Source organism: Rhinatrema bivittatum, chromosome 11 (assembly GCF_901001135.1).
Source record: "Rhinatrema bivittatum chromosome 11, aRhiBiv1.1, whole genome shotgun sequence".
Classification (NCBI taxonomy): domain Eukaryota; kingdom Metazoa; phylum Chordata; class Amphibia; order Gymnophiona; family Rhinatrematidae; genus Rhinatrema; species Rhinatrema bivittatum.
The window spans coordinates 50,268,010-50,280,639 of NC_042625.1; the positions used below are offsets into that span (position 1 = coordinate 50,268,010).

General features: G+C 48.3%; 1 protein-coding gene across 5 annotated transcripts in view; it reads left to right on the forward strand.

Moving 5' to 3' along the window:
* Positions 1 to 237: 237 nt before the first annotated feature.
* DGCR2 (DiGeorge syndrome critical region gene 2) overlaps positions 238 to 12,630 on the forward strand; it is an 89,414-nt gene continuing 77,021 nt past the window's right edge. For 4 of the 5 annotated variants that reach the window (XR_003852044.1, XR_003852045.1, XM_029572030.1 and 1 more), the window contains exon 1: positions 239 to 454. Coding sequence is in view for 3 of the 5 variants with exons in the window: in XM_029572030.1 (XP_029427890.1) it covers positions 376 to 454 (79 nt within the window). In the remaining 2 variants the exon portion in view is untranslated. Of the gene's footprint in view, positions 455 to 12,630 lie in introns of all 5 variants that reach the window. The other variant, XM_029572031.1, reaches the window with a different exon arrangement.

A 12,630-nucleotide genomic window follows, 5' to 3' on the forward strand; every position in this document is an offset into this window, starting at 1 on the left:
ACTCTGTAACCAGCCCCCCTACCCCTACCCGCTATCTACGCTGGCCTCTCCAGCAGATTCCTTCCCTGATATAATTGCAGCACCAGAGCTGCTGGTGCTGCTGCTCGGTAGCGTCTCTCTGAACTCATCCCCCTCGCCCTCTTTTCTGCTCCCGGCATGCTCAGCTTCCTGAAAGAGGCCGGGGTATGCAGATGAGGCTGGTCCCGCCCCCGGGCTGCGCGCGGATTGGCGGACGCACTTGGGGGCCTTTGTTGTGAACGCCGCCATCTTATGTGGGGGTCGGGGTGGGCAGAGGGCCTCAGGTTTTGTTGGGAGTCGTGTCTGGATTGCTCTCCGATTTACGCTGCTCGGCGGGGAAGGATGAACGGAGGATAAATGTTGGCCAAACCCGAGAGCGGCACTTTCCTGTTCCTCTTCTTCCTCGTGTTGACCCTGACTGAGCCGCTGCGGCCAGGTAAGGCCCTGGGGTCGCCGTGCTACAGGAAAATTCGGGGATTGGGTCTAGGGCGCAGGCCCGCACGAGGTTCTGCCGGTGGTCAGAGTTTGTTCTGGGCGTGCTGAGGTTGCGCTGGAGCAGCGTAGGCTGGGCTGAATGAAGCGCAAGAGGTCGTCCGTTGCACGGTGCTTTTCACGCTTGGTAAAACCCTTGGCAGGTTTGTTCGTCACTGGGCTTTGAGGTCCCTGAGATCCAGTGGGAGCTCTCCTTCCCGGTGCAATTTGCATTCAGCGTCGGTGTTTGAAAGTGGGAGCGTTGGGGCAGGTCCAGAATCCCTTCGCTCCTGCCAATCCAGCTTTGCAGCATTAACCAGGGAAAGCTGGTCCGCTGTAGCAGCCCAGTGATGCTCGCAAAAAAGGACTTTTATGCTTTGCTTTTTTTTTTTTTAGCAGTCACAAAATGTGTTGGTTGCGAATGCATGAGACTTTGTAGCTTGAGTTTGCTGGGTCTGATGTGGGAGTGGGCAAAATAATGCAAAATGAGCCACCGACGTTGTCAGCCCTCCCACCCCACCCCCCTGTGACTAGTGTGACTTTATTAGATGATGTGGAAAACGTACTTTGTATTGTGACTTGAGCGAACATGACAATAAGTCATGGTGCAAACACTTTTATACATGGCTTCTTTCCCCTTGCCTGAGTAAATTATTTCTTTATTGCTATAATACGCCACATTGATAATTTTACAGTTTTATCTGTGGCAGGCACTTGAGAGCTATCTTCCTGATGTGATAGCCTGCTACAGTGACCTTGCTAGAAGTGTTTTGCATGGGGGAAAATACAAGAGAATGAATTAGCATAAATATGAAACTTGTATGGAGTGTTACCAGTCAAAGCTTCATTGTTGGCCGTTAATAAACTTTTCATAGATCTTCATATTTCCATTAAAATATGAGCAACGTGTAGATTAGTAATCCAGGTACACAGAAAAAAAGGACTGTTAAAGGGAAAACAAGTAATGCCATCTAGTTCTAAATATATTTGCTTTTAACTTCTAAACTTTCTTCTAGATAATTACCCGAGCTACTACTTTAATTTTGGTTTGTTAAATGTATGCATTCAGATATTCCATATTTTTTTCCATCTTGTATTTCTGGCTGAACATTTTCAATGACATTCTATTTATTTATTTTTAATAGTATTCATTGGGTTAATGTCTCCAAATGGGTTTGTGTGTTGTGCATATTTTGACAGGAACGTCCTCTTTCCTAAGCCAAGGTCTGTTGGGAACAATCGCAATCTCAGATTTATTGCTGGTACTCTTAATGCATGCATTGTGCCAAAGAGAGCCTCCTGGTGCTCATGAGATGTAATATGTACAGGCAGAATATCAAGGTGTGTTTGGTTATTTTTATTCAACCCTGTGACATCCAATATAATTGACACTATGGTATTTCTATATCTTTCTGCCACATCTTTTGGCCTCTCTCTCTAGGTATACCGGTATATTCCATAGTACAGTCACTCAGTATTGACATTTCTCTGAGCAGTGTTGCCTTTGTTTTTGGGTTGGTTTTTTTTCCCTCCTTTACCATAACTTCAGATTTTCTAGCATCAAGCTTTTTATCATTTGGATTGGGAATGGCTCACATCACGACTTCATTTTCTATAGTTCTGTCAGGGTTGTGATCCCAGTGTTTTTCTGGTACAGCAATGTTAGTGTTCACAGTTTCCAATAGATAAGCTGTGCCACCTTATTGTGTCTTTCCGTATACAGATCTGACAACATGTTGCACCCGGTGATGAGATGTGTAACTCTTTTCGGTTCTGTTGTACTGTCTCTGTAGTTGTGTTTATTGTAAACTAGCCGTTAAGCCCGTAAGAACGGGCTACATTAACATTTTTTTTTCGGTTCATTTCCATCCCCCTCATTCTCCCTCCCACCTCCCCCCTCTAGTGTCCCTCCCCTCAGTCTCTCCTCCCTCTCTCCCCCTCCCTCCCCCCCTCAGTCACTCCTCTCTCCCCCTCCTCCCCTCAGTCACTCCTCTCCCCCCTTCCCTCAGTCACTCCCCATCCTCTCAGTCACTCCCCATCCTCTCAGTCACTCCCCTCCTCCTTCCCCTCAGTCACTCCTCCCTTCCCCCTCTCCTCAGTCACTCCTCCCTCCTCCTCTCCTCAGTCACTCCTCCCTCCTCCTCTCCTCAGTCACTCCCCATCCCCTCAGTCACTCCCCTCCTCCCTCCCCTCAGTCACTCCTCGTTTCCCCCTCCCCTCAATCACTCCTCGCTTCCCCCTCTCCTCAGTCACTCCTCCCTCCCCCCCACTCTCTTCCCCCCCCTCGGAAGATCTCCGGGGGGGTCCCTCCCTCGCACGCGCCGCCGCTCCTCCCAGTGCCATTTTTATTCTCGCGCCGCCGCTCCTGCTCCTCCAGCGCCATTTTTGTTCTCGCGCCGCCGCTCCTGCTCCTCCAGCGCCATTTTTAACAGGCATGCTCTGACCGACGTGCTCGTATGCGCGGTAGAGCTGCTCTCTACTGCGCATTTGCGGCACGTCGGTCAGGGCTCCCTTATATATTTGATTGTTCTTTTTCTCTATGCTGGCCATGAGCCATCATGTCCGTAGTTCACTATCTTGTGCTGCAGTATCAATCTTTAGGTTTACTTCTCTTTAGCCATTGCTGTGATCTGTATGAGTTTTCTGAAATAACTTTGTGCTTTTACCAATTCTTTGGCCTCATTTGCTGGTCTGATTCTTTTAAAGCTTCTCTTTTCTACAAATTCTGTTACTACTTTCCCCGCATGTGCTGGTGGATTCTCACTCATTCCTTCTGTTTGTTGCAATGCTTGTCCAAGTTTAAGAATGGAGACCGATTTATGGCTGTTCAGTTTTATGTTTAGCACTTTTTGCGTATGGGTCTTATGTTCAGTATACCTGGAGATCTCATCTTAGTTTGTAATAAACCAGACTCATGGAAAACATTTTGGAATCAAGTGCTATAGAAACGGAAGAGGCATTTACCCCATCACTCGTAGTGTTCTGTTACAAAATTCAAAAGTAAATGCTTTCCAAATCATGCCTACAGGCAAGTTCATTGTGTAACTCTGACACACAGCAGCATTGGACTACGCCTTAGAAAGGAAAGTCAGGCATAAGAAAATAAGACTTCATTTGTAAATGAATCTTGAGATACATCATTGAAGAAAATGATCAGTTTGACGAACAGTGGATTTTAATGATTCTCCATTTACGTCCACCCTAGAGGCAACCTCACATACAACTATGAGGCGTTTACTGTTAAACTCTGCCATACACAGAAAGCAGACATTGTGGCTATATTTCACACGTAGAGATTTCTAAACAATGTTACAGAATTATAATTGCCTGTCATTACATTGCTCTTGACATAATTCAAGCTTTTTATCTGTCAACATATGAGACATTTGAAAAAACATTGCTCTTAACCTGACTTCTGTAATTAATGTAAGAATTGAAACAAAAACTTGAAGTAATACAATCAGTTTGTGTAAATGCCTTCGGACTAGCAGCTGAATAATGCAAATCAGCAGCAGTGCATATCAAGGACACAATTAAGATGTCATATGTTCTACAAATTTAAATAGGAATTGATGTGATGTGATACAGAGTAGCATTGCTGCAGGTCCATGAGAAGAGCATAGCTTGACTGCACATGAAGATATGTACATATAAGGGTTTCAAGACAGGAGGTGTTTCTCTCTGTAGGGGCATGAGCTAGGAGTCGGGCATGGGTTCTAGTCCTGGCTTTCACACTAACATTCCATATACAGTGGACCCTTGACTTACAAACTCAGTTCGTTCCAGAGGACTGGTTGTAACTCAAGTTGGTTGTAAGTAGACTATTTTTTCCATAAGAAATAATGGAAATACCCATAATGCGTTTCGAACCTCTCAAAGCACCCTTTACCTAACATTTTCATAATAAAAAAGGGTTGTATAATGTGCGTAATTACCAGAAACACCTATCATTTTCCTAGTGTACTCACCAAAATGTTATAAAATGTGCCTAGCCTACCACAAACAACAATTTCATACTGTACTCACCATTCATGTTGACATCTTTGGCTTGCAGGAAGGGAGGAGGGGGAGGTTCCCCCTCCCCACCCCCTCAGAGCACATCTCTGGCCCCCAAACACTCATTTCCCCCTCCCAGCACCTTGCTGTAGCCAGCTGAGTGCTACAGTCCCTGTCTGCTGCTGCATAGAAGCCTCCTTGGTCACCAGTGATGCTGTTGCTTGCTGCAATGCCGTGCTGGGTCTGCCTATGTGCTCCTGTGAACACTTGCAGCTCTGGGTGCGCCTGAGATGGACAGGCCTCATCTGCAGCAGAGCAGACGTCCCACCCACCAAGCCCCGAAAAACGTGATTGACAGGGGAAAAACGCCCAATTAGAAGCAACCGCACACACGAGCAGATACACATGGCCTTGGCCGGCATTCAGGTTGTAACTCAAGACCTTGGTTGCAACTCAAAACTAAAATTTTGGTTGTAACCCAAGTTTGTTCATATGTCAAGCCGATTGTAACTCGAGGGTCCACTGTAGTTTTAGGTATAGAGATTAATTTGCTTGATCTTGTCTCTTCGATTATCCTGCTGTTGCAACACTTAGTTATTTTTCTTATTCCCTGCAAAAATTGAGGTGGCTTCATGTTTTGCGTTTTTTTTACATAACTTATTTGTATTTTATCTGATTGAGACTTATTTGTAGTCACATTTGCTTTTAGTGGACCGACAAGATGGGTGCATTACCACCTCTAACTTGGTTACTTTGGATAAATTAACTGGGAAAGTGCTTCTTGAGAGCTGTAAATTGGCACACCAGATGTGTGCAAGGAGCATATTTTTCCCTGCTAACCTGATACCAGTCTAGTGCTTGACCCTTGAGGTTAAAAGTTATCTGTGATGTTTTCCTATATAATCTTTTCCTGATATATGCTTAATTATCCTTACCCTTAATTTTGCTTATTTCTTATTTGTACCCTTTGATACCAGTTTCAATATCCCTTGTGCGATGTAATGCATTGTTTAATGCTGTTTCCCGTTTCGCTGTAAACCGATCTGATATGTTCTTTTGCGCATGAATGTCGGTACAGAAAAGTTTAAAATAAATAAATAAATATGGCTTTTTAAAAAAGCAGCAGTTTCTCTTCTGAATGCTGAATGCTGAATCTTATCCATTGATAAGGTAAAATATTAATGCAGATTTGGGAAGGTTTGTGCTTTGATGCCAGTGACGAGACTGCATAAATATTAAATATATATTGTTAATAGAGATTATTAGCATCATTGCAGACGTCACTCTGAATTTCCAAGCTATTACACCATTTGCTTCTTAACTGATCGAGTTGTAGCCCTCTTTTCAATGATTCTTGCAACAGCATTAACCTAGAGCAGTCCTGATTTTGGGTTAGGAGGTTATTACTTTAGCAGTTTATTTATCAAACACTTAACAGACTAGTACCAACTTCTCACTTATTGCAGGAATGTTTCCCTTCAATTTTGGTACTAAATACAATATGAGAGGACTTTAGAATGTTATCACGTTTGCATTTCTAAGATTTATATAATTTTACACAGGAATATTCCTGGAATGGCATTTTCTTTTCTTTAGTTGCCATTTGAAATTGGAAGGCTATTGTGAGTTTGTTTGGGTTTTTTTTTTGCCAAAGCACACTTGTACCTTGTGTGTGTTAAACTGCTTTGTCTAACTGCTCTTTGTGTACTTGTTAGTGATTTAGTGCTTCTGAAACTCTTGGTGAAAGTGAAATCTTCTATTTGTCTAAAGAACAGTTATGTTTTAACACAGACTAGTATCAAACATGTTCCCAGAATTTCTCGTCAACATCTGCCATCCTTACTCGTAAGAGACTACCTCTGGATGTAGGATCATTATTCAGATGTCTGCTGTACCTGCCATCTAATGCAGAGGTTTTCCACTCTAGTCAAGGGCTGCCAGAAAAGAGATTCCATCTGGCCTTTGCAGATTAGACCATATGAAAGCAAATATACCTGATAAACATTCATTGCGGATATCCTGAAAACTTGTGTGTGGTCCTCACTGAGAAACCCCTGATATATCGTGTAATTATAGTCTCCCTGTGAAAGACGGAGCGATACCTTACTGTAAAGTTCCCATTAGGGTTGTCAGCTGGCTTCAGATTGGCAGGATTGGTTTTATACCAGTGCGTGCATGGACTTGTAGTCTTGCTTTTCTTAGGGAATTCAGGAGGGAAATAAGAACTAGAAGTCCCTGCATGCCGAGGGGGAAAAAACCAGGACTGGCTTAACCTGTCCTGAAAATCTAGAGCCAGCTGGCAACTCTAGTTCCCTTACCTCTGCAGGGAGCCTCCATGTAGTGTCTGACTTGCAGTAGCAGCGCATGAGTGATATCAAAGAGCCTCTCTTTGACATCACAGAATGAATGCTCTCAGTCGTAGTGAGAATCCTTGTTCAAGGTAAGGCAGTTTACAATCTGTTTTAAGTTTTCTAACTGTGTTTATGTGGCATAGGGTAAAGACTAAAAAACAAGCATGGGGCTCCAATGTAATAAGGTGTGGGTTAAAACTGCGTTGGTTTAAAAAAGTTTAATTTCCTGTACAGTGAGTTGGTGATATGCTAATGCATCAGAACTTAGTGCGCTGATGGGGAAAATGTGCATTCAACACGTGCATTTTAACTTGGGGAGGGATATCACTCAAGTATGTCTTTGTTTGTTTATATTATTTTGTATACTAATATTCTGGTAACAATCAATGGTTCACAACATCAATATAAATAAAATCATATAAAAAACAAAATACTGTAATACAATTAAGATAAATCCTAAAATAAAATACAATTACAAATAATTTAATAAAACAAAATATACAATCAAAGTGAATAAAGAAAACAGCAGAAAAGCATCATCCTCTCAATCAAACACAGCCCTTCATTAAGTTATATCCTCTCCTAACGCTTATGTAAATAACCATGTCTTTAGATCTTTTTTGAATGTTTAATAATTAGACTGTAGTCTTAAAATCAATAGGAAAGGAATTCCATAACTTAGGCCCAGATAAGGATATCGCTCTTTCCCTGACTTTGCTCAAATGGGCAGACCTGACCGAAGGGATAGCTAAAAAAAAAACCAACAAAAAAACCCCCAAAAAACCTTTATTCACTGATTGTAGATTGCGTTGCGAAGTTTGAATCCACAAAGAAGCATTTAACCATTCTATTTTCTCAGTTTATTGATTTGTGTATTAAGCAAAAGAAAATTAGGTCTTACCTTAGTTAATTTTCGTTCCTGTAGTACCACGGATCAGTCCAGACTCCTGGGTTATGCCCCCCCTCTAGCAGATGGAGACAGAAGTTTACAAACAAAACTCCGCCTTATCTAGGCTGGTGCCACCTACAGTCTGGCAGTCTTACTTAATGTCAAAGCAGATGAAGCCCCAAAATTAACACAAATGAACTATATACAGTAATCAACCAACCAAAACTAGTGGCTCAACTATCCCCCAAGCGGGACCCGAACCAGAGAAAATTGAAGAAACCGATACAAAACGGAAAGATAGGAAACCCCACCGTCTCGCTATCAGACTCACCTTCATCACAGCAGACTCGACGGGTGGGACTCTGGACTGATCCGTGGTACTACAGGAACGAAAATTAACTAAGGTAAGACCTAATTTTCTTTTCCCTGTACGTACCCGGATCAGTCCAGACTCCTGGGATGTACCAGAGCTACTTTAAACAGGGTGGGAACCGGAGAGTCCCGCTCAAAGTACCCCGAAACTGCCGTTACCTGATGCATGAACATCCAGGCGATAATGACGAGCAAAGGTATGCAATGACTTCCAGGTCGCCGCTCTACAAATATCCTCTGCGGAAACCTGGCTGCACTCCGCCCAGGAGGCTGCTTGAGAACGCGTAGAATGAGCCTTCAGGCCCACTGGAACAGACTTGCCCTGGAGCAAATACGCGGAACCAATTGCCTCCTTCAACCAACGGGCAATTGTAGTCCTGGAAGCCGCTTGGCCGCGCCGTGGACCGCCCCACAGGACAAAAAAGGTGATCCATCCTACGAAAGGGGTTCGTTACCTCTAGGTAACGTAACAGGGCTCTTTTCACATCCAGCCTCCGCAAGTCTCTATAATTTGGAAGAGACGTATCAGCTTCCGACAACGAAGGCAGATCCACCGTCTGATATAGATGAAAAGCAGATACCACCTTAGGCAAGAAGGAAGGCACAGTACGAAGCGACACTCCCGAATCCGTAATTCTCCAAAAAGGGTTCCCGACCCGACAATGCTTGAAGCTCCGATACCCGTCTTGCGGACGCAACAGCCACTAGAAAGACCACCTTCAGCGTGAGATCCTTCACGGTAGCTCCGCGGGCAGGCTCGAAGGGCACGGAGCATAAAGCCTTGAGAACCAGATTCAAACTCCGGGATGGACACGAAAAACGGAACGGAGGACGCAATTGCTTAGCCCCTCGGAGGAAACGAATGACATCCGGGTGCGAAGACAAGGCCATTCCTTGGACCTGTCCTCGCAGCAAACCAAGGGCCGCCACCTGCACCCTAAGCGAACTGCAAGACAAGCCCTTAGCCAAACCATCTTGTAGAAAACACAACACCTCGGGCACCGAGGCCTGCGCTGGCCGAATATCCTGCGCCAGGCACCACGACTCAAAGATCGACCATACACGCACACCCACCAGAGACGTGGAAGGCTTGCGCGACAGCAACAGAGTCGTGACCACCGCATCCGAGTATCCCCGTTTCTTCAACCTACGCCTCTCAAAAGCCATGCCGCTAGACAAAAACATCCGACCTGGTCGAAACAAACGGGACCCTGATGCAGACGGTCCGGCACATATGGAAACCGAAGAGGAGCTTCCACCCTCAAGTTCTGAAGACCCGCGAACCACGGCCAACGCGGCCATTCGGGCGCGACTAGAATCACTAGCGACGGATGAAGCTCTATGCGCCTCAGCGTGCGTCCGATAAGGGGCCACGGAGGGAAGACATAAAGGAGTACCCCTGTCGGCCAAGGCAACGCGAGGGCGTCGACCCCTTCCGCCCCCGTTTCCCGGCGGCGGGCAAAGAATCGCGGGGCCTTGGCATTTTTCTTTTTTCTTTCTTTTTTTTTTTTTTTTTTTTTTTGAACGTCGCCATCAGATCTAGAACCGGTGTTCCCCACCTGGCACAGATGCTCTGAAACGCTACATCCGCGAGCTCCCACTCGCCGGGAACTAGCCGATTGTGACTCAGGAAATCCGCTTGAACATTTTCCACTCCCGCAATGTGAGATGCCGCTATGCACTGAAGATGCCGTTCGGCCCATGCCATCAGCTGTCGCGCCTCGACGGCCACCGGTAGACTTCTGGTGCCGCCTTGACGGTTGATGTAGGCCACCGCTGTGGCATTGTCCGACAGAATCCGAACTGCCCTGCCTCGTACTAATGATAATAACTCCCGCAGGGCTAACCGCACCGCCCTGGTCTTCAACCGAGTGATGGACCACGACGCCTCCTTCGGGGACCATGTGCCCTGTACCGACTTTCGGAGACACACCGCACCCCATCCGTACAGGCTGGCATCCGTGGTAACCACCGTCCATGAGGGCACTGCCAGCGAGATCCTCTTGGCTAGGTTGCTGGCACAAAGCCACCAGGCCATGCTGGAGCGGGCGGATTGCGGCAGAGGCAGTGGAAGCTGGAACTGTTCCGACACCGGGTTCCAACGGGAGAGTAACGCTAATTGTAAGGGCCGCATATGCTCGAACGCCCAGGGAACCAATTCTCGCGTAGAAGTCATAGACCCTACCAACTGTAGATAGTCCCAGAACCGGCATGGACTTGGCTAATAATCGTCGGGCTTGCCACTGTAATTTGTCTCTGCGCTCCTGCGTCAGATATACCATGCCCCGGCTTGTGTCGCACAGGGCTCCCAAAAACTCCAGGGATTGCGACGGTTCCAGCTGACTCTTGGCCCGATTGCTTACCCAACCAAGGCTCTGCAGCAACCCGACCACGCGGTGTACCGCCAACCGACAGAGACGCTCGGACTTCGCTCAAATCAACCAATCGTCCAGACACGGATGGACCAGACACCCCTCCTTGCGAAGGTGCGCAGCTACCACCACCATGATCTTTGTGAAAGTCAGCGGGGCTGTCGCCAAACCGAATGGTAAGGCTTGGAACTGGAAATGCTGCCCCAACACTGCGAACCGTAGGTAGCGTTGGTGATCCGTGCGAATTCCGATATGCAAATACGCCTCCGTGAGATCCAGGGACGCGAGAAACTCCCCTTGATGCACCGATGCAACGACCAACCGTAGCGTCTCCATGCGGAACCGTGGTACCCGCAAGCACTTGTTTACGCCTTTGAGATCGAGGATCGGACGAAAGGTGCCTTCTTTCTTTGGCACCAGGAAGTAAATTGAATACCGGCCGCCTCGCATCTCGTGGAACGGTACTGGAACGATCGCGCCTAACGTCAGTAGATGCCGAATTGTGCCCCTGAACACCCGACGTTTCTCGGAAAAACCGCAGGGCAACACCATGAAACAAGGCCGGGGCCGCTGTGCAAAATCTAACGCGTAGCCGTGATTTATCACGTCCAGCACCCACTGATCCGACGTGATCTTGGCCCACTCCCCGGCGAACTGCGCCAACCTGCCGCCTATCACCGGAACCGGGGAGTGGACCGGCAGCCCATCATTGGGAAGGCTTACTGCCCGGGGTTCCGGTCCCGGCCCCGGGTCTGCCAAACCTGCGCCCGCGAACGGACTGCGTGTACAATTGCTGCCGTGACGCATTATGGCGGAATGAGGAAACCGAACCCCGCACATTACGGGGTCTACGCCCACCACGGAACCTACCCCGCGCGGCCGGATTCCCCCTAGACCGCGGCCTGTCCTCCGGCAGCCGAAGGACCTTGTTCTCACCCAATGACTCAATCAAATCCTCCAGCTCCTTGCCAAAAAGCAGCTGACCCTTAAACGGCCGAGAGCCTAAGCGAGCCTTCGACGAGACATCCGCCGCCCAGTGCCGCAGCCATAACAACCACCTTGCAGCCACCGCAGAAACCATTGCCCGCGCTGAAGTACGGAGCAAATCATAAAAAGCATCCGCGCTATAGGCAATACCGCCTCCAAGCGAGCTGCCTGCAGCGCTTCCTCCTGCGAGAGCGCTTCGTTAGCCGATAGTTGCTGAGTCCATCTGAGCCCCGCGCGCAGGGAAAAATTACTACAGACAGACACCTCAAAGACCTTCTTAAGCTGCACCTCCAGCTTACGGTCCTGCAGATCCTTAAGAGCTGTTCCACCCGCTACCGGGATGGTGGTCCGCTTCGTCACCGCCGCCACCGCCGAGTCTAGCCTCGGGACTTTGAACAGCTCGAGCGCGTCTTCCGTCAGGGGATAGAGCTTGTCCATGGCCTTGGCCAACTTCAGCCCCAGATCAAGAGTGTCCCACTCCTTAAAGAGCAAATCCGAAGCTGAAAAAATGCAACGGAAAAGCCGTTGGCGGTCCCCGCAACCCCAAAACCACAGGGATAGCAGGAATCAACGGCGCCAACTCGTCGCGCCGAAACAGACGCACCACCTTGGGGTCATCCCCTACCGCCGTCTAGGGACCGCCCAAACCATCAGCTCCCTGCTCACCTTCCCCATCAACACCACGCAGCTGAGACGGCGGATCTGGCTCCTCCAGATCCTCGGAGTCGGACTCCGGGTCAAGCGCCCCCCCGCGGGACCCCCAACCGGAGCGGGCGGGTTCCCCCCGGGATCTCCGCTACCTGGCTAGGCCGGGCCCGCTTACTGGACACCTTACCCCGATCCAAACCATGTATGCCACGCTTTCTGGCCTGCCGCCGCGCCTCGAAAGCTTTGTGCATCACCCGCACAAACTCAGATGTGAAGGAGTCAGAGGAGCTGCGATCCGGATCCCCTTCCGGATCGCTATCAACCGGAGACTGGTCCCCCTCGGAGACCCTCCGTTGCGGGGACAGGGCCGGAGGCAAATCCTCCGGCTCACACGCCGCCGGAGCTGCCGCCGCCGGCAACAAAATGGCGGATCTTCCCGCCCCTGAGGCAAGCGCCTCCAAAATGGCGCCCGTTCCCGCGCTCCGCGGGAATGGACCTGCTGCCCCCGATTTCTGCCCCGGAGCCG